The sequence below is a fragment of the Drosophila grimshawi genome, unplaced genomic scaffold (assembly GCF_018153295.1).
Source record: "Drosophila grimshawi isolate 15287-2541.00 unplaced genomic scaffold, ASM1815329v1 contig_848, whole genome shotgun sequence".
Lineage (NCBI taxonomy): Eukaryota > Metazoa > Arthropoda > Insecta > Diptera > Drosophilidae > Drosophila > Drosophila grimshawi.
In genome coordinates, this window is record NW_025063692.1 from 14628248 (window position 1) to 14656033 (window position 27786).

Consider the following 27786-nt stretch of genomic DNA (forward strand, 5'->3'; position numbering starts at 1 on the left):
TCATACAGCAGCATAGACAAATAAAAGTTTAATGCATTGAAGGGATAGAATAGAATACAATCCTTCTTAGGAATGCAATGCATTTATGTAGGCTAGAACTGCTTACAGGGTATTTCGATGCGACACTCTCCAGTAGAACACTCGTCTATTTATCTTATCCGGCAAGCGAAGAAAACTGTTCTGTTTTTCGTTGTTAACAAAAATAAACCACAAATTTGTCGTATTTCGTACTTCGGAAGCATTCGTTTTAATTTAAATTTAACAATACTTGAAAAAGACTTGAGCTCAAGGAGAAATTTCTTCTGTAGGAACTGGTTTTAAGTCAACAATTTTGCAGGGCATTCCAAGTCCGGGACGGAGACCGAGTTCTATTACAGTTGAAGGAGCATTCTGCGCCTTAGTCGTACGACAATTGCCAGTTGCAGTTGCACGCTCGTTGCTGCGACGGGTTGCATTGTTGCCTGTCCTTGCAACTTTGCAGACGTCGGACGATGGACGATGGCAGGACAGATAAAGTCGCCAAACTGACAATGTCATGGCTCTGATGGTAGCATTGTGTTGGCCAGAGACTGGGATGCACACTGCGCTTTTACGTGTTACATGCTGCAAGCTCCAGAGTATGCAACAGTGGCAGCCACAGCCACAGTCAAAGCCACGTCCACATCCACATCCACAGCAGCAGCCACAGCAGCAGCCACAGCCTGGCACTCATTACCGGCGCAAAAGTTTTTTGGCCAACGTACTTTCGAGACAGGCATCTCCTGGGCATCGAATTATGACACTTTTAGTGGTTTTTTGCTAACTATGCCAGTTGCCATTTTACCGCTTTGCCATTCTGCCATTCTGCCATTCTGCCATTTGGGAGTGCCACCGAGGCGGAGCTGTCTCTGTGTTTTTCACTTTACTTTTCGGATTTGTTTGCAACTTTACTTCGATTTCAGCCAACAACATCCAATAGCTACGAACTATTCACATACATACGCATCTGAATAAACATATATATATATATATATATATATATATATTATATTTATACATACATATATGTGTGTGCGTTTATTTTGAAAAACAATTTGTATATATATTTCTATGTGTATGGATATCCCCACAACTTTCTGAAGAAAGTTGGTGCTTGCAGTTTTTGGGGCGTTTGTTCCTTTTCTTTGGGGTTTTTATTTTTTTTTGTCGTGTATGCTGGTGCTGCTGTTGGGACGGCTTTTTTATTTAAAAGTTTATCAATAGAATTATTGTAGAAAAGTTTTTAATTTGACGCATAATAGTCGGCAATGGCGACATTTCCAAAAGGAAAGACGAAGACGGCATGTTGTCAACCGGCAACTGGCAACACTCCCTTTTCAAAAAGTACTTTATTCGATATTACAAAATAAATATGTGCAACAACAACAAAAACAACAAACAACCAGGTTATGAGCACTTAACATACAATAGAAATACGTTCGATTAACTTAGGTTTGTATGTACGTAAGTAAGAATCACTTAATTTGCCAAGTTTGGTTTGGCATACTACTTGTATTTGTCGAGCCTATCACAGAGACTACAATACTAGGAACTCCCTTCCTTACTGCCTCTCTCAGCCCTTCAGACTCTTCAGCTTGTTCTTCTTTTCCAAGGCCAAACTGTTGGCAAACTGTTGATCCGCTTCCGCCTTGTATCTCCTCAGATTGTAGTTGGTGGCCTGCGTAGATGGTAGAAATTGTGGTTGGTAGTGTTAACTAATGTGGAGAGAAACTGGCCAAATAAATTACATTGAGTGCCTCCTTAAACTCGGTCTGAGCCAGACGCTGTATTCCCCTGAAGTTTCGACCCAGAATTCGGCCCAGCTCATAGCGAGAAATGCTGTAGCTCTCCGTTGTTGTCGTTATCTGGTCCGTGCTAGTGTCCTCGCCACTAAAGGTCTGTAAAGATGGAAGTTTAAAAATTATATTTAGAGAGCATTAATTTGTATTAAGGCAATGAATTTGTTTAATCAACTGAACAGACTAAAGCTGCATATATATACATAAATTACTCCACATATATATATATATTTAATTGTTAATTTATTTAAATTTAGATATTATCTGCAAATCGACTGCTGCGCGAGTTGAGTTTTTGTCTGCTTTATAGGCTCGGGTTCGATTATATTATTTAAACTTCTGTGAATACACATATAAAAAACACGCTGGAAATTCGAAATATGTTTTCTACATTCTTACAAAAATGTACACTGAAGAAAACAGAAAGTATTTCCCTGAATATAATAAGTTGATTTACCCTAGGCGCCAAAAGTAAGGCGATTTTCATTAATATTGTGTAATTTTCACGTCATAGGCACTTTTTACACTCAAAGAAACAAACGCGTACACTTGCTGGGACCAGGTTTTTATTACATTTTTATTTGTGTATTTTTTGAACTGTTTGCTTACCACTCTTTCGGTTGTCGACCTGGGTTGACTCGTTGGCTTCGCTGGCGCCGGATCGCTGAATTGCTCATTGACCGTGTTGTAAATGTCGCTCAAAGTGTTGCGAGTGTCTGTGTATTGCTGCAGGCGGGGATGGAAAGCGTGTCAGTGTAGAAGTATCTTTGGCAAATGTCACTAATATCTACTTACGTCCACAATTAGATTTTTGGTTATGACAATTTTCTGAAAGAAGTCCCAAATTATGCCACGCTTGCTGCGCACATGTGCCACACTGGCAGCATCCTCCACCCGATCCGGCTGATCATTAGCCGTGGCAAGTTGCAGCATAAACAGACAACTGGCCAGCAGCAGCAGCAGCTTTAGCAATTGTTCAGATTTCGTATTCGGCATTACTATAAATATAAATAGCAAACAAATTTTCGATTATGTGTCCAGACCAGATATGAATAAACCCACTCACGTAACAACACTAATTACCTAAAAGGGGCAGCAAAAGGATTAACGCCACATTCAGGTAATGCACTTAAGCAAGCTGCAAACAATTTTCCAGACAACAACAACATACACACACACCATACCCACATATGTACATATGTTATTATGAGGTCATTTACATACGCATGCACGCGTATATGTGAAAGTTTGGTCAGTTTTATGTTATTCGCAGTGGGCAAGTGCATCAATCAAAAGCAGACACAAACTATCCTAATTAAAATTGCCACTAAAACAAAGCAAAAAAAATACATACATATATAGATATCTATGCGCACATAAATCATAATCAAGAACAGAGTCAGAAGTGCGACAAATTCTGATAAATCAAATATGTCCTACTTTTTAGTCGAGACTGTCCTTTGAAAATAGATATGAAACACTCGGAAAAACTTCGCTCTAAATTGGAATCGCCTGAAAACTATAAAGATTTTGTTTTCTAATATTTCCTAAATATACAAAAAAAGATGTATAAATGTATATTTAAATGTAAATAAGTATATATCCTTTCTGAAATTCACGAAATTGTACTGAAATTTGCTACCTGTTAGAGTTTGGAGTCGCTGTAAAATTGTAAGTTCTTATGTAAGAAATATAAGGTAGACCAAAAGATTATTCGCGGCCTTAGTTTACTTACCCATTATCAATTCAAAAAGACGAATAAATACAATTGTAAAAACTTTGTGCAATGTGTATTACTCTAGGATACTAATTTGGATTTCGTTTGAATATAAAAATAATTACAAACAGTTTACTGTCTATGTGGAGACTTCGTGAGTGTGCCAGAGTGTGTATGGTTGTACGTGTGTGTAAGTGTGTGGCTAATTAAGTTCAGCACGAGTGATTCTTTAAGGGTTTTGGTCAGTTTCACGAATGGAAGTTGCTGTTGCTTGTTCGATATTGTGGAGCTGCCCAATTTAATCGCTTGCCCACTTTGCTCAAATACTAGAATATTTATTTCATTTGGTCTATTAATTGGGAGTTTAACCAATCCCAAAAATGAAATCGTATCGCTTTGTTGTACAACTAAAATAAACATGCTTAATTTCATTCATAGATATAGGCGTTTAAATATACATTTGCACATGTAAATAAATCAAGTAAGAATGCCGTAGTCAAGTGAGCTCGACTACGATATGCCCTAAGCCCGACTGTTAAATAAATTCAACTCCACTTTAATAAGTTTTGCAAACATCTGACTGAAGTGTATAAAATAAATAAGAATAAAAATAATAGCGCATACATTTATTTAGAAGCCCAAAATTGAAATCGTCACGTTGCGATTTTTATCGAAAAGTATCGCTATTCAAGAAACGGGAGGAGTTATCGATAAAATGAAACACTTGATCTGAACAGTATACGCGGACGTAAGTTTCAAATTTGACTTGTCTTTTTGTTCATATAGACGGACAATATGACGGACAACAATCAGATGACAATACAGAAAGTTCGACTCGTGTGTTGGAGAATTAAAAGTAATGGACTTTTCATTGGTAATCACGAAACACATTAAATAATAATTGAATGCAAAACTCGGCTCCCATGACAATATGCACACACATATTACACAACGAGCTCATTTGACTGCCCTTACCGTGGTTAGAATTGACATTTTAACATAATCCACTTACACAATTTTAAGCCTGTTTTACTCTGAATACTATGCGAGTGTGGCCAAAATTATTCGCATTAAAAAATGTCTCTTCTGGTGCAAAATATGATGAAAATAATGAGCTAATAATATGCCTGCTAGGGTATTCAAAGCTTGGCTTTCCGAAATGTTTTTCCTCTCTGATTGTCATTGTAATTTGCTGCAGTTAGCGATAAAATTTAATTCAACATTTGTTGCTGCTTGTTTTTTCTATTTGACTGTCTACAAAAAAAAAAAAAAAAATTAAAACAAAAGCGTATACAAGCCTTATTTAATACAGATCAAATGCAAAGAGAACAGGAACGACTCGAAAATTGTAATCCTAATACCTGTCTTAACTTGGACAGTCAGCCAGTTAGCCAGTTAGCCAATCGTGTGTTACGCTTCTCATAATTAGAATGCAAGTATTTCGCATGACCAAATGTTTATATTCATATGCAATCCCATTTCAGAGCCTGAGAGAATCATTTGCCACGTTTGCATTTTACACATACCACAATTAGGCATTTAAGTCGCGGGTTTAAATCTGTATTTGCCATTCAACGTATATAGTAATTGAAATGTAAGCAAACAAAATAAATCGAAAAAGCTGCAATTACTGAAGGACTAAATTGACATAGCATACCATATAATGAGGTATGTATGTGCTATGGCAATTTGTAACTGAGAACATTGTGCAATGCGTAAAATACGCATAATGATTTTATTCAAAAGTATGTAACAGGTAGAAGGTAACATCTGCAGGCCTCATAAGGTCTATATATTCGCGATCAGGATCTATATCGAAGTCGATCTAACCTTTCAGTTCGTCTGTCCTGCTGTAAGAACACACGGATCTCAGAGACTATAAGAACTAAAGAAGTACAATTTTGAATATAAGTTCTCGTATACCTCGCGCAGATCAAGTTTAGGTCATATTATCATCGCGGATCGATACATTTTGATTGAGTGTGTGAATAACACACAAATATATAGTAAGTCCGCAAGTCGGTGATTTCAGTTCGGGCCTGTGAATAGAAACATATTTCTTATTGATAGGTCAACAACGGATGGAATTAATTAATATATATTTATAAGCTGGCCTCAGGGTCTCTTGCAGTCAAACTCACTCGACTACAGCATTGTTACTTGTTTTATACTTGTGTAGCTGTTATATTATTCCTAATCTGCGCTATTAATAACTAAAGCTCTGCTATCAATCAATCTCGATAAAGAGGCCGACAATAACAAAGTTGCCTAAAATTATGGGTAATTGGGCCGAACGAAAGCCAACAGATGCCGAGTAGCACGCTCTTTACAACTAACTGACCGACCCACTGACCGACGGACAGATAGTTGCCAAATAGACAAATTGCGTATACGCCGCATGGCTCTCAATGAGATTATAAATGTTGAAAGCAAATTAATTGGCTAAATACATACATACATACATACATACATACATAGACATATCCACACACATAGCACACATATGTGTATATTGTATATTGGCAAGGCATTGGAATTTATTGAAACAGATTTGCAGTTGCCCGCATAGGCTGCCAGTTATCGGAGAGAAAGAGATTTTTGTATGCTGACTTCTTGATTCGCAACAAAATTTCGTTCCCAATCAATATTTATCAAATGTTTCCAAAATAGCTCAAGTGTGTGTGTATGTGTGTGTGATAGTGTGTTTATTCAGCTATGTGTTGCATGCACAATGCACAGCTTCAAATCAGAACTTTTTAATGCGCATATGCAAAAGTCGAAGGCTGGCCAGGATGGATGGTTAGTTTACGTCCAGGGATCTGGGGCTACCTAGCAACGTGCAGCGAAAAATATGCATACAATCCACTTAAGTTTCCCCAAACATAAGCACACACACAGACAAATATAAAACTGTATATATATATATATATATATATGTATATATGGATATATAGAGATATGCAAGCCCAAGGCACGATATCCCATCACACGATAGAAGCGACCGGGTAGCTAATACCGTATCCGTACCATTCCCCGTTCCCGTTACCGTTCCCGTTACCGTTACCGTTTCTGTTTCTGTTTCAGTTGCCGTTTGCTGGCATTCCTCCTTAGACAATCGTCGATGCTTTAATGCTACTCAAGTGCTCAACCGTTTGCCAGACGAGCGTTGCACCAGCAACAACAACAACAACAACAACAATGATGCGGCAGCATCACAACTAATACACCAAAACCAAAGGCAAACCGAAAGCACACCAAGCAAACAAAAACACTACTCAAGTGATAAGTTTTTCCTTTTTTTTTTTTTTGGCTGAGCAATACGAAATGGAATGAAGACAGAGACAAAAAGAGACAGAGAGAGTGAGGGCGGGAGAGGGAGTGTGTGTGTGTGTGCAATGCATATAGCATATCTACGATGTGAATACAGAAAAACACAACTGAAAGGTAATCGGTAAGAAAAACTAACATTTTACTCTGCTCTCTGCTGTCTGCTCGAATCGACGGGCGATCGGATGATTGACAAAAGTGCGTTGCATACTTTTAAGCGAGGCTTTTTATATAATGAGCCAGGTTGGAAGTGGAGTGGAATTTTCTATTTAGATTAGGCATTTGCAGAGGCCGCTTTGTTGGCAGCAGGACAATATGCAGGTGTTGTCGCTCTCAAGGCAATGTCTTGACTATTGTCAACCACAAAACTAAGGCAAAGCAGCCAACTCGCTCTGCCTGCCTCCATCTCTCTCCGGTTCCCTTTCTTTCATTCTCTCGCTGTCTCTTTATTGTGGACTAGTTCAAGTTTGCATTGGAAACTTTGTCGCTAGCGTCGTCTGTTGTCATTATCAGGGTCTTCCTTAGCTGGATGGTTGCAACTCGAGTATTTTAATTATGCCCTAATGGCGCATAATAGTCACCTCTGCAACTGCCTCCATTCCACTTTCTCTCTCTCTCTCTCACTCTTTCTCTCTATGGGTGTGTGTGTGTGCAGGCTGGCATCAGCGACGTGATTCTCATTACGCTCCAAAAGAACTTCATTGGCATTGGTATTCCCCTAAGCCATTCTCTCTCGTTCTCTCTCTATTTCTCTTTCGTGCTCTGTCTCATTCTCTATCAACAACTTTTAGCAATTTTTCGAATAGCTATCTGCTTGTCCATCTGTCCTTCTCAATGTCTCCAGGTAAATTTGCACTAGCCCACAGCTAGGCAAACCCTTTTCAGGCAAACTGCCTGCCCAGCAGAAGGGTATATTAAACGGAAAACTTCGCTAACTAAAAACATTGATGCATTATAATATAATATGTTACCATTTTTATGCTTGTCAAATTCCAAATCATCTGTGCTCATTTTTTAAAACTAGTCTATCTTAGTCTATAGTTAGATTTTAGTTTTTGAAAGCTTATTGGGTAAGGGTATCCCAGATGCGACTTATTTTATGTCGCTGTTGCCGCCTTTTGCCGTTCGCTTACTTTTGCTACCAGTTTTTCGGCAATTCTCGTTGCACTTTTGTGCACGCTTTGATTATTTTATTGCCATCCATCCACCTGCCGCAGCTCCTACACCTACACTACATTTACTACACCGCCCACCATACACCACCCACTCCACAGAACTACCGCCGCCCAGCCTGGCCACCGAGCAGTGAAACAAACTTCATTTTGAAATTAAAACTTTTTGGGCAAACGGCAAACGGAACAGCGAGCAAGGCAATCGCATTCTTGATTTTGTTTTCCAACTGGCTCATCAACTGGCCAACAAAACTTTGTAATTATATCAATGAGTGGCTGCTGCTGGCCAGACAACCGACGCCCGACGCCCGACGCCCGATGCCCGATGACCGACGTCAACGGAATTTACCCCCTTAAATAAAGAAGGGGGCGTCTGTGGCGGTGTCATTGTACAACCCCTTCCATTGATATCTTCCGGCAATATCTATCGTGGCAATAGTCAAAAATCAATCAATTCTCGTACGCTGGGCAAAAATTTGTGCATGGCATTTCAATTAAATTTGATTTAATTCGATTGTGGCCAAATCAACGAGCATCCTCTCAAGCCTCAAGCGAGCCTAGAGATCTATGAATGTGTTTGTCTTCCTACTGCATATAAATGTCCAAATAAACATTCCCTTCCTTCAATAGCTTCCCCCCCTCTCTCTCTCTCTGTATGCAATTCAGACAGATATATATATATATATATATATAGAGAGAGAGGCGAGCTTTGTAAGAGCAAGATAGCGAACGTGCGCGTCGATTTCGATGGTTTGTCGGTCGATTTTGCATTTGCATGTTAAGTACCTATTAACTGCGACTTAAGACTGCTTTAAACGTTGATGATATGTTGCGACGCCAGCAGCGATTATACTGCTGTTTGACACATACATACACTCAGAAAAACAAAATTGCCTGGATAACTATTTTTAAAATGTTAAAATTCATCAACTAAGACATTGTAATAAAATTCGCTCTTCTGTATGCTATGTTAAAACTGCTATGAAATCTTAAGTTTTTCAATTTAAAAATATTTGAATCTATAAAGTATCTTAAATGTTTGCCTATGTGACATCTTTAAATACTAATGTTTAATAATAATGTACAGAAAAAAATATCTAAGGTAAGAGAACTGTGTAAAAATACATATAAAAAAAAACACCCTGGAAATCAAACATAATTTTTCTAAATTTAAGAAAAATATAAATAAATTAAGAAAATGAAAACACTGGTTCTAGGAAAGACACAAACTTCCATTTTGAAAATATAGCTTCTGCATAATAAGTTCAGTTACTACGATTGGCGACAAAAGAATTGCGATTCTCTACAATTCAGAGCGATTTTTTCACAGTGTATGTACACACCCATATATATTTATATATGTATGTATGTACAATCGTATTGCTAGATTCAACCACTAAGCAGACAATACATGTATCATTACAATACATGCTTAGTGATTCAACTGAACAATTGTGGTTATTCTACTCGAAGGAAGCTTGAACAAAGGATTTTGCTCAAATCAGATTTCAAGTGAGTCGTAGGTGGATTCGTTTTATTTGAATCTCATAATCGTTGTACAACTAACCGTTTGGAGTACTCGCTAATTATTTCAATAGTCCAATTCTATAATTAAGAACTCAATTTTAGATATCCTGTCTCGCGACTTTTTCGCACCACCATTTGTGGTGGGGCTTAACTATTTTATACTTATTATTATTATATTGATCTGATAGGGATTTTTCCAGGGATGTCGCCAATTCATGTAACAATTGTTGAAATCATATAAATATTTTCCCCTTTTTTAATTTAAATAAATTTTTAAATTTTATTTTTATCCTAATTTAGTTCAATTTGTTAATTTTTGTATTTTTTGTATCGACTAAATTTATTTGACATTAATTAAATAAATAAATAGATAAAAAGCTGCTCAATGCAAGTATTTGGAATGGTTTTTATTGGGCTTAAGCCAAGCAACAGCGTTGATAATCCAATGAAATTCTTTTGGGTGTTTTCATTGATCGAACTTGTTGAATAGCAAAGCACATTTTGATTACTTGATAGCAAATAGACAGAAAAATGCATGCTTTATTATTAAATGCATTCACAGAAAAATTTCACTAATGGAATATATATGTTTGTATGTATCTATGTATTTACCATTAATTCTCTCTCTATTTAAAGAAGTTTATTTCGAAGCATGCAATTTGCTTAATGGGCACGTGACATATGCCAACTACAATATAAATAATACCCATGGATTTATATTTTTAAAAGGATTTTCTTATCTATACCCATTAGAAATATTGCAATTCAGAGAGTCAGTTCGACTACTTGAGTGCATATGTATTCAAACAATATTCTTACTCCGTAGAACGAGTTGTATTAAACTCAGCGACTTTATTTGGAATGTTGAATGTTGTCACCTGAGCAGGACTGAATATGAATATACACAGGGTATGTGGCAGTCGTGCATACGCGAGTTGAGCACTTCTACTTGATTTGTCATTTAAGTTTCGTGTGAAAAACAATTAAATTGCGAATGAATGAATTCAACAAAATGTTAAACCCAAACCATTTAAGTTAGTTGTCGTAGCTGGCAAATGTGATTTTATTGACTCACAAATGGCACACCCAAGTTTTATTTTTGTGGTGTGTCACTGAGTTCAGTTGGGCTTTTAGATATAATGCGAAACACTCTGCCAGAATACTTGTCATAATTAAATTTAAAATATACGAATTCAAAGGTACTAGTCGATAAACGAGAGGCAAAAGGCGAAACGGAGTAAAGACGGCCATATTGGCACTCCCTCCAACTTTAAGGCAATAAACTGTATTTTTATTTAAATTAAAAGATGGCCGCAAGAGCATTAAGGTCGAGGGCGGCAACGATCATAAAACAAAACTACTTCTGGCCATATAGAGCGGTTGCATAATAAATGCAAATAATGCTTTACGATGATGACCGAAAGGTGGCAGGAAGCCAGTGAAAGCCCAGCCACCCCCCAACCCTTCACATGTATGTATGTGTGTGTGTGTATATGTGTGTGTGTGTGTGGAAGAGTTTCCTGACTTTGGACTTCGGCTCGCTGGCACGAAAAAGTAAAAAAATAAAACAAACACGAAATTCCATTAAGCGAATGGATTGCCATTCATAACTTTTGGCCATGTTGTTGGTTGGTAATTGTGCGCCACTCTGCGTATGGAGACAACAACTAACGACATCAGGGCTGCAAAATATTTCCAGAACAAAATCAGTGTCCAAGTAAGCCATATACAGCTGCGAAAAAAAATAATAGCAACATTCTCACAACAAATGTTTTCACATGTGTACATTTTCAGCAGTGGATGACTGTGAGAAAAGATGGGAAAGAGTAGTTCGAAGGATTACTAAACAATATTTGAGAAACCAACATTAGAAAAAAAAATGCAATTTTAATTGATTGTTTCTTTTTTTTTTTGCTTATGCATATTTGGGGCATTTCTCTAAAGGACAATGAGACAATTTGATAAATACAATGAATATGACAGTGAGTCAGTCCTGCAGTGAGTCTACTAAAATACTACAATTATATATGTAACTTAACTAATATATTTCGGATCCCGTCGAGCACATTCACATCTTTAAATTGAATATATTAGTTTCCAGGATTTTTGAAGATTAGGAACGTGATTTAAGTATCTTTGAGATGCTTTGCCTATTGGGACTTTAAAAGAATGTGTTCGTAGCATTAAGGATATATAATTTTGAATATATATTTTCAATATATAAGTGAGATGCAAAGCATATGAAAATGATAAGTAATCGAAGTCTGGTGACTTCAAAACCATTAAGCAGGCCACCACAACAAGAAACCACACCTATTTAGTTTTCAGCAGTTTCATCAGCGATTACAACCCAAAAGCATACACATAAAATTGTGTGTGTGTGTGTGTGTGTGTGTGTGTGTGTTTGTGTAACGCATAAAGGTGACCAGTTTCCGTGATATGACATTTATTTTGAGGACAGGGTTCTGGGCGCGTTCACCATTTGTAAGCTCAACCGGAAAATTGGTTTTCTCGATGAGTCGCGTCGACGTTAACAGCGCTACCCTTGCCTTGCTTTTGTTTTTGACTTATGTTTATGGCTCTAATGACCGGCAGACAGCCACATCAAACAGTAAATAGTAAACAGCCAACAGTCAACAGTAAACAGTGATGCAAGCAAACATTCAGCGAATATGGTAAACAACAACTAGACTGATCGACTGATTGCGAATGCTCGCCAAACGGATACCTTTTCCCAATAGCCAGCAATCAGTTGAGTATACGCATTTTGCAGTTGCTTCTGTTACTTAAATTGTTAAATTAATTATGTACAATTAAGTAGAATCGATTAAAGATCGATTTTTATCTATGCTACATCCATATATGCCAGAGAGCTATCAAAACACTGTCCACTGTAGGGGTGCTTGTGTGTGGCCACAGGGTAGAGGACTAGTGTCCCAGCTATGGATTGTTGTGTTTACATTCACTTGTTGTTGTTATTGTTGTTTGTTTGTTTTTTTTTTTTTTTTTTGGTCAAGTGCAGCTTGCAAATTGATTGGAGTTGTAATTAAATTTGCACTCGCAATGCAATTGCAAACTTAATTGTTAATATAAACATTATTTCATGTGGGCATGTTGCCAAGCAGTCAGTCAGGCAGCCAAACGATGGAATGGAAATGGCAACCGGGTCGGTTACGTGATCAGCGTGGCTCGCTTATAACTCATATTGCGTATACGTCGCCGTTGCCGTATCGCGAGTGAGAGAGTGAGAGAGTGAGCGCTTTGTGTAGCCGTGTCCGGCACGTCGTCCTAACCGGCTACGTGCCAACTGTCAAAAGCGTCTGAGGAGTCAAGCAGCCAAGGCGAAATCATGAGGGCCAGCCAAGAGCAAAAGCAACTCAATAAATAAAATATATGCATATACACGGGTCGGGTCTGCTTATGTCTGTATGTGTGTGTATATATTGATATGCAGTGGAGAGAGGCTCCCTCTCCTTCCCCCTCTAAAGAGATGTGTGGTTATGCACATACACTTGAACTTTAAGTTATACACACACTCAGCACGCTATGAACTACTTGTATTCATTTCTTATATTCTAATCGAAGTTTCATACTTCTATTTTCTTGTTGATTTTCGCATAAGTTCGTGAAGTAATGCCCTTAATGTAATGCACACTTATATAAATACGTGTGCGTATTGTGAGAGGCAAGCAAGTTGCCATTAACATTCTTAATTCAACACACTGATCAATACTTGGCTAACACTTGGCTTTATAGGCATATCTAACTGATCCATGCCCTTATCTAGTTAAAGACTCTGAAAGTGTAAGTAGCAAAGTTAGAGGCTGATAGTGCCGATGTTAAGTAGGGGATACTCAGCAAATTCACTAGTCATTCGCTAGTGAACATAGCCATAAAAGACGATCCGGTATTTAGTTGGACTCAAAAGAGATAAAAAGATATCTTTTGCAATAAGCAAATTACAAGAAACTCAGCAAATAGTTTAAGAAACAATTTTGTTAAGTGCACATCCACGTATCCATTTGTCAGTAAGTATATAAATAGACATAAATATGTAAAAACTTAAAAAAAAAATGGAATGGAATGGAATATACCGATAAGCACATGTCTGCAACACTGCAAACATAAATAAAGCAAACACCAAAGCCTAAACAAAACATAATGAATTCATAAAAGCCAAAACCAGATACTTGCCCTTGACTTTTATAGCGCCAAAAGCTAAAAGCCACAACAACAATAAAAACAAAATCAAAATCACACTTGAGGAGAATTCAACTCGACTTTGTGACTCGATAGACAATGAACAACTTGAGCAGCGTTAACTATGCCGAGGTCAATGAGTTGTTGGCTTTATTTTTTGTTATTATTATTATTTATTTATATAATTATTTAGTGTGTGTTTTTTTCTCCGCAACGACAACAACAACACAGAAGCAAAGCGAAGCGAAAAGCTATTACCAAATTGAACTTGCCAAAACTTTTTCGACAATTTGCGTCTGTATTTGATTTGCTGTTTCAATTGCAATTGTTTGTTTGTTTGTGACATGGCTGGCAAAATCAACAATAAACGAATGGATTAACTGAAATCGGAAAGTCTAAATAGACTGTGTCAGGTGCAAATTTGCTATTCGACGCTCGTCTCATATTTCATTGCTTGCGACCATTTCAGGCGCCATCGATTGTGATTGGGCCGCCATTCAACAAGAGCTCTTTCGAAATTGGCCCATATGCCAGACAGTTGGCCTGCTGCCGATATACAAATACAAAATACCATCCAGATGAGTGAACTTTTAGCATGCATTATAGAAATAATTATGAATTTGTTGTGGTTTTCTTAACAATATCTTTGACAATTCATTTGTAAGTTCCATTTTAGACAACTAGTTGGAGCTCGCTGAGCTATTAATTATTGCTGTTTGTTTCTGCAGCTTTTCAGTTTGTTTTCTTTTTGTTTTTTTTTTTTGTTTTTTTTTTTTCTTAACAAGAGACTGCAGCTTCTGTGCTGCAGTGCCACAATTGCGAAGGCAAACACGTCAATTGAACTCAACTGGGTCAACGTTGTTTACACGCAGCTGCGTCGACGTCGACGTCGACATTTACGGCAATATTAAAGCCAGCGTTCATGTCAAAACCAAAAGAGCTGCGCAACCGGCTTGTGACCCACAATGTGCATATATTCATTTATTCACTCCACTCTGCCGGCCGAAGCAGAGAACCTGGAGGGCACACGATGGGCAAGAAGATCAGTTTATGGCACTCAAGTCAATTCACCGAGCCGAGTCGATATAGCCTTGGTCGCCATATTGCTGCAGACTGTCCAGGTGTTGGAGCCGGATGGATCGGCGACCCGTAATGCAGGCATAAGCCAAATTGTTTATTGATATATTATTTTTAAGAGGAAATGCTGACGTTATTCCCATAGTGCGGCACTTTTGGTTAAATATCTGTAACGGGTTGAAGGCCGCTCCGTTATGCAATTCGGTTTCGTTATTCATCTCTGTAATTTGAATATGCAAATGGTCTGATAAAATTGATATTAAATACAAACATGAATAAGGTATGACAAACGTATTTGACACAAGCTCAGTTTTTGACACAGCCACAACACTATTCATTTCCTTGACCTTTCTTTGGAGGGGCTAACCCAAGAAATGATTACACAATTCTTCAGTATTTGAGTACCTTATTAAGGCTGCTGGTTATGCTTCAATTGCTGAGCACTTCGCTTAAAATTGGTGTGGAATTCGATAAGAAAACAAAGTTGATTCACTTTGCACCACAACATTAACAATATCGACAACAACAACAAAAAATAAACATATTTCAACTAACAGAAAAAATAAAGAAAAAAAAACATAGACAAAAACACTCACTCGCTTTCACTTGGCGCACTAATCAATACAATGTTCACAAATTGTAACAATGGGAAAAACGAGATTCAAAAGTAACCGAAAACGAATTCAAAATTGCGCCAATAACAACGGCGAGAGCCTACAAATATTTTTGGTTACTTGATTTTAGCGCACGCGCAAGAGAACTAAATGGCAACGACAGCCAAATTGTTCAAGCTCTATGCATTCAAAAAAATAAAATACAAAAAAATAACAACGAAAAAATACAAAAACGAAAAATATACAAATACAAATAAATAAACCAAACACACAACATCGCACGAACCGGAAAGAGCACAGTGGAACCAGACCTACGAATGCACGCCTGGTGCATAGTTAACTAACTATTGGCATTTGGTTTAACCAAAATAGCCATAAATATGTTACACTTTACGAATGTCATTTAACAGATGTTAATTAATTGATGTATTTTATTGACTTGCAGCATGCCGTAAGTTTGCCTTGATCAATTCCATTCCACCATAACCAGTGTGCGCAGTTAACAGCGAGCACAACGGCTACGAAGACGATCGTCGTCGCATCGGGCTATTCAAACTGCAGCAGCAGCAGCAACAGCAGCGGTAGCAACAGCTGCGGCAGCAGCAGTAGCAGCTGACCATCGGCGACTGCGCAGCCGCAGCCGCAGCGCGCCTCCTCACTCCAATCTGATTGGATTGCTGTAAAGTAAACGCTGTAAACGGCACCAGCCGCAAATACTGCGACTGTGACTGTGACGGCGACGGCGACGACGACGACGATGACTTCGCTACGGCGAGAGCTGGTTTTCGCTTTACTTTTATGCTGTTATTGTACCCATCTAAATAGGATAAGAAGGGTTGTATGAAATTGTCGCCAATGTATGTAACAGAAGGCAGAGGGAAGCGTCTTCATATATATATACAACCGAGTCGATCAATTTTATATCTGTTTATCGATAAGAATCACTTACCGATATCAGTCAAGGACACGGTTCTTAAGGTGTAGCTTTACAACTAAGTTGGCTTATGTCTTATGTAGCTTAAGGCCCAGTCGCTGATGTATGTATGAATTAAATATATATATATGCTTATAAGTTGTTCCAAAATTCGTATTTTATATGAAGCAAGTAAGCATTTGTGACACATATGCTTGCATATGTAAGACTTGTACAACTTAAGACTTGGCTATAGGGTATTCCCTAGTTGGACACTCTCTTTTTGTGGACTACAGCACTGTTAGTTGTTTGACGCCATTGCATAAGACTGGCCGGCGAGTAATAATGAAAGTACATACTCATATGCAGACATACTTGCATACATAGAGACATGTGTGTCTGTGTGTGTGTGTGTATGAATGCTTATGCATTTATGCATGTGAAGTATGAATTAACTGTGTACATATAATGTAACAGAAGAAGAAGAAGAAGAAGACGTCTGGTTAGCTAAAATATGGCAACTGAAACATTTTATGTTTATTGTCAAGCGAGGGTCGCAAAGGGCATTCGAGCTAAAGTTGCAACGCTAATTAGCTAATCCAATGTGTGTGATATACTAGTACTTAACTGCTTTGTAGTTATTCTGCGCCAACTAATTACTAACATTACTGCCTTCATTTAAAGCAAAAGTCACAATCACATTTGAATACACAGTAAACAATAATACGAAAATGAACAATGAAATGCTTAATGAACTATTCTTCATTATGCACTGTAATTGTATGTAATTTCAAGAACGTCTAGCGCAAAATCGGAGTACTTTTGAGTGTTTAAAACAAACTACAAACTATTTGACATAGTATCACCTCTCAATTTAATGTCATTAGTCGCTGATTAGTCATGAATTAAATATAATGGGTTTCTTGTTCTTTGTTATTTTTATTTATTTTTGTGTATTTAGTGTATTTTTGTAAAGTTTTTGTGATGAAAACGTGACCCGCGCAAAGCCGCGCATCCTATTGTGGTTCGACATTGTAAACCGCTTGCGTTTGGCACAGTGCATTTATTATTATTATTTTTTTTTGGCATAAATGGAAATGAAATATGCATAACGTAATATACAGCTGGCAAAATGTCGGCTATGGCTATTTGTAAAAGTATTTTATCGCCCGCGAGTTTTTCAATGTTTTCGCGCATTAAAAATGCATGCATATCCATTTGTATATCGCAAAAATATTAGTTGCAGTTTAAAAAATGTTTGACTATACTATGAGCACATTGTTTTTAGATTTCCAAAAAATCGACATGCATCTGTGTATGTGTATGTGTATGTGTGTATGCCAAAGTACATTTTTTTATTCCATACAAACAAATTTATTTATAAAAAGACGAACAGTTTTTCCCATTACATTTAAGGATGGAAACTTTATAAGCCCCCGGTCCCAGTCGGTCCCTCTCAGTTATTACTTCAGTGGGAGTGGTGCTATGACAGCTATAATTTCATTTATATCTTTCCTAATACCAATCATCAGAATGCTAGTGTCAAGTGAAATAACACATTCACTTACATATTATCAGATAAGGCTTGGGTGCGAAGCTCGATTCAATTGTAAATTCATTTGACATTTGTCCACCTGTCTGTCCATCTGGCGACTAGTTGTGTGCATTAAATTGCCGTTCTTTTTGTTGTATGTGTTACTAATGTAACTGTCAGATAAATGCCAGACAATGCTCGACTCGAGAATAATTGTTAGCCCATCAAACCATCTCTGTGTACTTTCCAATACTTCCAGCGACCAACTGTTGCTTGCTCGCTTTCCTGTGCTTGCTGGGGGAAACTCAACACAGCCAGCAAGTTCAACACAGCTCGCAGGACTCGTGCGATTGCCGAGCACTTCAGTGTTCGCTCGCCTTTCGTGTGGCATGCATCATTGAGCGCGTTGGCTTGCTATCAAATGTGCTGTGTGCTTTATGCTCTTCTCTTTCCCGAGTCTCTGTCTCAGTATCTGTATGTGTTCCCTTTGAGCCGGCTTAATTTACATGGCGACAAGGACCTCCACTCACACACACTACACTCCCCTCACGCACAGGCACAGACACAGACACAGGCACAGGCACAGGAAGAGGCACACATACGCATCACACACTCATCGCATCGTGCATAGAGATAACAATGAAAATATAATTTTAGTGCCTAGTAAAAATCCGTGGTGGTGGTGGACATCACTTTTGTTACGCTTCGCTTTGCTTTGCGTGCAGCCAAAGGGAACATAAAAGAATTGCCAAAGAACAAAAAAACAAAAACAAAAAAAATACAAAAAAAAAAAACGAACAACCCGAAATAATAATAAATAGATGGGAAGCTAGGACATTCGCTTCACTGTGGGGTTAGCCTTTCTCTTTTATAAAAAAAAAAAAACGAAAACTATGAAATAATATCGACGCTAGCGCGAGTCAAATTTAATTTCACGCTTAGGCAGTTTTTTCTCCACAGGACCTCGTAAAAAATAATAAAATGAATTTATAACAAAGAACGTATCATAGTCGGCCGATTTAACTGGCCATAACAAAAGCACACACTCCTTTCGAATTTATTCGAAAACCTTGATACTCGAACAAATATTTTAGCTAATGCTCCTGATTGAAAGCTATAAAATATATAAACATATAAACATATGTGTGACAACCTTTACGAAACGAAGTCGTTATTTGCAGTGCATTGGACATTGGTGACCTAATGTCGATATTGCTTGATTTCCAAATCTCTCCGACTGGAGTCCATCCGAACTTATTTTAGTCCTCAGCACTTGCCTGTCAATTCTCGGGTGAAGGGTCATTGCATCTCTGGTTCCCGTTGGGTGACAAAAGAATAAGTACAAAATACAAATTAACTGACTGCGACTTTTGCATAGAAAGAAGAAAAGCTGGCACATTTCACAATGGGGGAGCAAAACTCGTTCTCTGCCTCTGAATAATATGTGGAACACTGAGCCAAAAGTAGCTCATGCTGTATGCAGTACTTCCGAATGCCTACTTTTAGATGCATCTAGAAGGGCTTGTCTACTTTCGGGAGCTGATGAAAACTGTGTGAATGGGAATGCCATTTTGCTTGTGAGCTAGATCTGGTTATTCCATTGGTGGGTCATTGCCAATTACCAGTCAACTGCCTATTTAAATATCCTATTTTTAGCTGATAGAATAGAGAATCATTGGGTTCGCCTGAAATACTTGGAATCTATGCTTGGATCTTGTGCTGGGACTTTCATTTGTTGTCTTGAAATAATAATTCGCGTAGGGTTTGTGTCTTAAGTTTCAATGATATGCTTGCCTATATATATATATATATATATATAAATATACATGTATAAAAAGGGAATAATAAGGCACACACACACGCAGACTTGAACACATCTATGATGGCTATAAGCAATGAAATTTGTTGCTCACTTTTATGGGTTCCGTCCTTCAACACCAACACTAACAGCAACAGCAGCATCAATGGCATCAACAAGCAGCATGAACATCAACACACTCGCTTGCCACTGAGTCCTTTCGGCCAATTTTAGTGTCTTACAACTTTCCGCATTGTCTCCGTTTTTCGTGCTTATCCGTTTCCGTAGACTGTCCTAGTCTCTGTCCCCCTTTTCCCTTTTCCACTTTCCCCTCTCCCTTTTATCCCTGCCACTGTCCCTGTCCATTCCTGGCCACTCTTATGCCTGTGTCATAGCTAAGCTTAAGTTGTTGCAGCATTTTGTTGTCCTTGCCGCTGCTGCTGCTGCTGCTGCTGCTGCTGCTGTTTGTTGCCTGGTTAAAAGCATCTTAGCACTAGCAAAAAGCATATCAACTGCCAAAACATACACACACGCACACACACAGAAAGGCACATGCATATGCAGGATACCAGCCTGGACACACAGGACACACAAATACACACATGGCACACAAAGCGCCGCGTCGCCTCGCGTTTGAGCCTTGTGTAACAGTCTCCTGCCTCCACTCCTCCACTATTAAACTGTTCCTTGGTTATAGCCAACGTTTGGCACAGCACTAGATCTCTTAGCTCTGCTACTCCGCCCGCCCACCTCCACCAACGCCCAAGTCGTAATCTGCTGCGTTTTGTTTATTACTGGCCATTTGTTAAAACAAAAGCGCTGCCAGAGAGAGAAAGAAACACACAGAGAGAGAGAGAGAGAGAGAGAGAGAGAGAAATGTTTGTGATGAGCTTTGCTTAAAAGTTATTAACTAAATTGTATACTCTCGAAATTTAATGCTTCTCTCAGCTCTATATTTAGGCGGTTACTTAATCGCTTCGAGTGGACAAAGGGGCACAGCAATAGAGAATACAACACTGCAATCGGGCCCCAAGTGGGAATCCAGACAAAACGGTGGCGGAATGCAGCGAGGATAAGTCGCCAAGCCCCGGGCCAGGTGTCCGCATGGCCAGTTGTCCAGTTGTCCAGTTGGCTAGGTGTCTGGGTGTTCAGGCAAAGGAGGGCTGGCTATGGGCACGATAATAAAGCAAAAGTTGCAACACAATATTTCAGTGTCATTAAAAAGCCAGAGGACACTGGGGCGTATGGGCGTGGCGCCAACGTGCCACCAAACTAGCCCCATGCATATAAATTGTGTGCAGCGACAGCAGCAAGAAATTGACAGGGAAGAGCGCAAAACTCACCGGCAACTTTAGCAAAAGACTCATTCGAAGATACCAACCCAAATGAGAGAAATGCAAAAAGAGATGAAAAAGAATGAAGAGTATTACATTGCCCTGCAGACTTCCAACCAGGTCCAACTTATTACATCCCAAACTGAACTAGTATTTGAGAAACTCAATCGATTGTTCCTCTGGGCCCGATATGTTATAGTACTGGCAAAATGGAAGAATCAGTTTCAGTAAAATATATGAAGCGTTACTTGCCGATATGGTAAAGTTACTGTGGATGGCAACCATTATTTATTCATCGGACAACCTGTTTCTTGCACTTTGAAAATTATTTTGAAAAGTCCTCTGAGTTATTGAGAACTGAACAAAACTTAATGTAACAGAATGTTGAATGATAGCCTCATACTCCAAATCGACCTCAATTATAGAAAGTCATTCTCAAATAAAAATTGCGCCGAACACTAGAAATTGTACTGATTTTTAGAAATAATTTCAAAATATTAGGAAAAAATGCATAACATTCTTTTCTGAAATACTTATTTTAATACATGTAAAAAAAGAAGATGTAAGAACTTTGAGCATATACAAAAACAATTTGGAATAAAAATGAAAGAAAGAAAAATCCTTGCTTTGAGAAAAGCTCAACTTGCCGTCTTAGAAATACACATTCTGAATAATCAGTTGAGTTAGCCAAAAGTATAGTAAAAATAAAGTGACATTTTCATAGTTGCAGTAGCATAAATGAAAAGTTGCCACTTATTTTTTGTGGTATGCCGCTAAAGTGGCAAGCATTCATTCGAAAATCATGCAGATTTTACATGCCTTAAGATTTGTTTGTAGTTTCTTCTTTATATTCAGATCGACGACATTTCAACACATCACATCTATAGAAAATTAACGTTTTCCACAAGCAGCTGCGAGTACAGCCAAAAAAAACATATTGTTGAGCTGACGAGTCTTGGGCAGAGCATATTCAGTGCACCTGGCGCTGTGCAGCCTTTGTCTTGCTGGCGTGATCCTGGCAAAGTTAAGTGTTTCTTTAGCTTAATAACGGAAATATTTTAGTTGTTGGTTGCTGCCTGTTAGCAGTTAGCTGTTGGCTGTTGGCTGTTGGCTTTTGGCTGGCCTAGAGACGCTTACACATAAACACATTCAAACGCTTCCGGCGATGTGTAATAGCTGTACAAGGACGGACTCCCGGCTCCCCAACTCCCAACTCCTAGCTCCTAGCTGCTAGCTGCTAGCTGCTGGCTTGCGGCTGCCTGCCATCAGTTTGTGCGCAAAAAAGCCCTCCAGTGGCTGTAAATAACTCGCAGCAGGTGCCGGCGTCCTTGTTCCCGTTCCCGTTCCCATTTCCATTCCCATTTCCATTCCCGTTCTGCGAAAGGACGGCAAAGTTGCAGGACGTGGTGCAGTTTGAGGCAACGTTTTCTTTTGATTACACACCGTGCGGTCTGCCCATTGTTCTCCTAGCCTAACTCTCCACCACCCACAGCACACCAACTAACCCGGAGCCCGCTCACAACTAGTACACAGGCACGCCCTCGTCTCAAACACTCTCCGAGGCGCCGAGTGCGGTTGTAAGTGCAAATGAGCATGAAAGATGAAATATTAACGCGTCGCCTTCCACGTTCCCTGGACAGCATTTTGCGTTCTGCACTCTGAATCCTGCGTCCTGCGTCCTGCACTTATTTTCTAAATGCAATTTTCGCTAAGAGCGTACATCCGCCAATCGAGCGACCAGCCCAGCAACCAACTGACCAAGTCAGCAAGCCAGTCCTCCAGCTCAAAAAAAAACAAAAAAAAAAGAAGAAAATGTATAATAAAAAACCACTACAAATAGAAACACATGAAAACATTAAGTAAAAGTGCACAAAAACACAAAAAAAACTAAGCCGCTGGCTCTGCCTTCTCCCATTGCTGCCCATTAGCAGCATCAATAAGAACAACAACAACCACAACAGCAACAACAACAACAACCACAACGAATACAAGCAGAACACCAAAAGCATTTTTGAGTGCACACACAAGGTTATGCTGCACTTCTGCCGCAGGACACCCAGATATCGTCAGAGGCGGGGCAGGAAGACAACGTAATCCACATCGACATCTATGGAGCATCTCCTTCAATTCTGTTTATTTTAGTATGTGACTAAGGACATTCAAATTTGTTTCGACATTTCTTAACCAATATGCATCTAAATGTATAATATATTTATGCACACATACATACACATATATATGTATGTACTTATGCTGTCTGACTGTTAGAATCATTTGTACTTTTTGTCTGATGTTGAGAGTAAAGGATAACTCACTTTATTATTCAGAGCGTATACTTTAAAAACGATGTCTTTTGGGAAGCCAGGGTTTTTCTTTTCTTTCTTAAATTTAGAAATAATATATCTAATTTATAGACTGTTTGCTCTTGAGATGTGTTCAAAGAACTGTTTGTTAATGATACATTAGGGTTTTAAGATTTCAAATTATGCGATTTCTTCTGCAAATAAAGATTTGCATTTATACTTTTGGTATATATATATATTTCTGTAAACAAAAAAATCTTTCTAGCTTTCAGAGCGATTATCATTTTAGAAAGATTTTCTAAAAATTAAGCCGTTTTTTTCCCAGTGTGGTTGTGTGATGAAAATGCGATTTTTTCCATTAATTTTGCATTTGGTTTTTCCGCTAGTTTTGCCATGAATACCGTATGCCTTGCGGATCAATGCACATTATTGTTTTCGTTTCACAATCAACAATAATATTAATTGTAATCGAGTTGAATAGTTTCTCAAAACTTGAACTCATCAATATTTTAGTAATATGAGCAAATTCACATACTAATGGAATATAACAAAATATTGTTGCTGAATTCAACTACATATTTGTTCTGTAATTTTTAACTATTATTATAAACATATATATATATATTTCATAGTTGAAAAGCAGTCAGATATATATGCCAGTCAATATTGAAAAGGAATTTATTGCCAGACATAATGGATAAATGGGAACATGACCAAATTGTTAACCTCTCTCACGGCAACATTACAGCCAATTTCAAAATTGATCTTTGCTGATTTTGACAATCTTGCCAGCTGCGATTTATCTGCCAGAGCTGCGATTTACGAATCGCTTGAATTGGCTGCTCACTCAGAATTTCTAAAATTCAGTTTTTCTCGTTTTTCTGCTTATATGCTTGCAACTTGTAAATATTTCCGTTCAATTTGGCAGGCATCGAATCTGGTTGTACCAACATACATGGCAGCTACGAAAGGTTATCCAAATGAAACCAGGACGCACACAGCGCACCCACGCACCCGAAAGAGAGAGATGGAGAGAGAGAGAGAGAGAGAGAGAGAGAGAGAGAGAGAGGGAGAGTTAGGGAGAGAGACATGGAGAGCTGGAGAGTTCCTGAAAGCCATTGACGTGCAACAATGTTCGGGACAGGCTTGGCCCCATTCTTTGCCAGTGGGCTCGAAAATGGTTGGCCGGCTGCAGTTTACAGTTAATCGTAAAACAAAATGAAAAGCGAAAACAATAAACTGAAATTCAATTTTCGCATTGTAAAACATAATTTTGTACAACTTACGTCAGCTTTTGGCCCCATCGCATTGGGGCACCGCCTCTGCCAAAAGGTAGTTAATATTTTCCGTCTACATGAGACCAGTTCCGCACTGCCTCTGCTCAGCTTGTTCTTGCTCGTGTTGCAGTTGCAGTTGTGGCTGTTGCTGTTGCTGTTGTTGCTGTTGCTGCTGTTGTTGCTCTGCAACATTCCACTCGAGTTGCGAGTTGTTTTTTGCTGGCTGCTTCCTGTTTTGAAATTTATGGCGCCGTCGTCGCCAGCGCCGGCGTCGACTTCGCATGAGTTATGCGCGTTTCATTTCTACTGCTCCTGACACCCGGTCTGAGGGTCCTGTCCGGGGTCCAGGGCCAGGCCCACGTTAAGTGTTAAATTATTTTAGCATGTACATGTGTAACTATATATATATATATATATATATATATATGTATATATGTATGTATGTGTATCAGTATGTTGCTGGCAAAAAACACACCCCTTTCGCCACTTGACAAGAGCGCTGCCCTTTAATTATGAACGCTGATTTTTACAAGCACTTTAGAAGCATTCTATAACGGTCTGCGTTTCAACAATGATACCAATCTGCTAAATGTGCATGATTTTTTATGTATTTTATTCATTCAAACCCAAATAACACAACTTGCGCAATTTTCCGAATTTCTGTTGTGAGTCATTCAGTTATGCAAAGTATTCAAAGATTCCACTGATTCCACTAGACTTGGCAATTTTTAAATATTTCACTGCTTTCCTTGGTAGTTGTCGGATGTTAAAGCGCACTTTGACCTATATTGATGTTTCAGTGGAATCACGATATGTATATATGCATATATTTGTAAGGGTTATCATATTGCTAACTATTATTTCTGACATGATCAAGTAAGCATTTGTCGTGGATTGCCTATTTTCTATGCAAGTTCTTATACAAATAAATATAAATAGTACATAAATATATACTTTATATGTATATAGCAGCAACAACACTAGGAACTAGCTGCGCTCTACTCTAATCTATCCTTGCCAGTACTCGAAGGGCAGCGATTGCGTTCCCGACTCCGCCTTTGCCAGGTGCGTCGCCACAGACGTCCAAGCAGAAGATCTCCGGAACGAGCTTCACTCATTTGACGGCCACCAGGATTCTGATTCCGTTCCCGTTCCCGTTCCAGTTCCCATTCCCAATCCCAATTGCGCAGGCGAACCGAACGCTGTCGCTTCACATACGGATGGCTCGAAATGGTGTCGAAGTAGAAGCTGCCCTCCGGCCGACGATGCGAGTGAATCCCAAAGCGGGCACGCAGATTATTGGCGCAACGGCCAGCGGCATAGCTGCGATAGCTATCACACTGATAGCCCATGAAGGGGTATTGCGGATCCAGGGACTGTCTGAAGAATATGGCAGCCGTCGAGTGGCTGCACGCAATGGGATCTGTAAAGAGCAATCACATCCAAATGAAGCTTCAAGCACTCGCTTTGGTTGCACCACTTACTCGTGTTCTGCATGTCGCTCATGCTCATAAACATCTGACAATTTCGTTGGGGTGCTCGGCCACCGTTCGGATAGAAATCGGCGTGGCCACATTTCAAACTGGTGCCCAATGTGCCGCTCGAGGTGTGCATGACCTGAACGTATTGTGCATCCGTTTGATCCAGACGATATTTGGGCGAAACAGCCGCTGGCAATGTAAACAGCGGTCCAGCCGGATCCAGTCCAATAATTTGCTCAACCCTGCCATCGAGCACAGCGCCCGCATATCCAGCTGCATGAGCACCCAGACTATAGCCCGCAAGGGTCACATTCTGACGATTGAACTGACGCGGACGCATCTCCTCCAGGGCAATGATTATGCCCGCCACTGTCAGGCCAACATCGAATATGGACATCGAGGCGCTTTTGTAGTCATTCTGCGACAAATGGCCCCAATCCACAACGCACACATTGTAGCGCTCGTCGAAGAGCGTCCAGGCTGTTCAAAGGCAGATGAATTGAGTGCAATGGGAACTCAGTTAGCTTTCACAAACGGTATGATGTAATAGGCTTAGCAGCCTGCTTTAAATCTGGTTAGACTTGACGCATATATATATATATATATATCATATGTTGTCTTTTTGAATTAAAAATACATTTCAATTGGCTATCTAATCAAATCCAGAGCGGAAACGTTGAACAAATAAAGTAAATTAATAGTTTCACAAATGCAACTCAAATGTCAGTCAGTGTCAGTTAAGATTGTTAAATCCAGCTAAATATATTTTGAGAAACTTCTCTCTTTTGCTTCGGTCTCGACTTACTGAACAATAACTCCTGGACCCATTCCTTGCTGCCTTGATCGTTCCAGCCATGCAAAAACAAGGCCAACTTCTTTTTGTCATCCAAGCGACGGAATCCGCTCAAGTCGCCCAGCTGCAAATCGAAGTGTGAATCATCGCCCACATCAATGTCGGAGCTGCGTTGGAAATGGGAGGCTAGAGTAGAGTCTCGATTCGGATGTTGCATCTCAAACTGACCACTTACATGGTGCGGCACTCAAACACAATTCCATAGTTGAGATGCGCGCGTTCCAAGCTGTTTCTCAGCATCGTCTCCTGCATGTAGCGAAAGCTTCTCTGCAGGATTTTCCATTTGTGAAAATGCGCTCCGGTGCTCCAGATGCTGCCCAGCAACAGCAGACTGGTCCACAGCCAGGCAAAGTCATGGCAGCTTTGTTGTTTCTGTTTCTGTTTTTGGCCACGCTGCCGCCAGTTCACGTGCCTTGGCATGCAAACACTTTTTACCACAATACACAAACACAGAAAAAAAATACAAAAAAATTAATATAAATAAAAAAAAAAGAAGGAATCCACTAAATAAAATCAAGCTGCGTAATAATTTGTTAGCGATGGTTTGGCAAATTTATGCATAAACGCTTTGCCAAAGAATTTCGCTTGTATCGAAGCGCGAAAGCTGCAAAGCTCGCCAACGAGAGACCGCACGAGAACGAGGAAGGCGGGCCGATAGAAAGACAGAGGGAGAGAGAGGTAGAGAGAGGTAGAGAGAGAGAGAGAGCAAGTTTTGTGTAAAGATCGCACAGCGAGAGCTGGATTCGTCGGATTGGATCTGGTCCGCTTGGCTTGCCCCCTGACATGCTACTGACGTCCAAGCATTGCGTCGCTTCGCTTCTAGCATCCATCCAGCTCCGGCT

At 39.3% G+C, this 27786-nt stretch overlaps 2 protein-coding genes across 2 annotated transcripts; both read right to left on the reverse strand.

Annotated features, from left to right (window-relative positions):
- Window positions 1-1344: 1344 nt before the first annotated feature.
- LOC6564558 lies at window positions 1345-15485 on the reverse strand. The gene is made up of 5 exons (XM_001991867.3): window positions 15434-15485; window positions 2613-2815; window positions 2427-2543; window positions 1767-1916; window positions 1345-1696 (listed from the first exon to the last, which is right to left on the reverse strand). Exons 2-5 carry the CDS (start codon window positions 2811-2813, stop codon window positions 1592-1594), a joined length of 573 nt encoding a protein of 190 aa, XP_001991903.1. The 5' UTR covers window positions 2814-2815; window positions 15434-15485; the 3' UTR covers window positions 1345-1591.
- A 10123-nt stretch (window positions 15486-25608) lies between these two features.
- Window positions 25609-27364, reverse strand: LOC6564557 (lipase member H). The gene is made up of 4 exons (XM_001991866.1): window positions 27120-27364; window positions 26897-27051; window positions 26095-26571; window positions 25609-26033 (listed from the first exon to the last, which is right to left on the reverse strand). Exons 1-4 carry the CDS (start codon window positions 27362-27364, stop codon window positions 25609-25611), a joined length of 1302 nt encoding a protein of 433 aa, XP_001991902.1.
- Window positions 27365-27786: the final 422 nt, after the last annotated feature.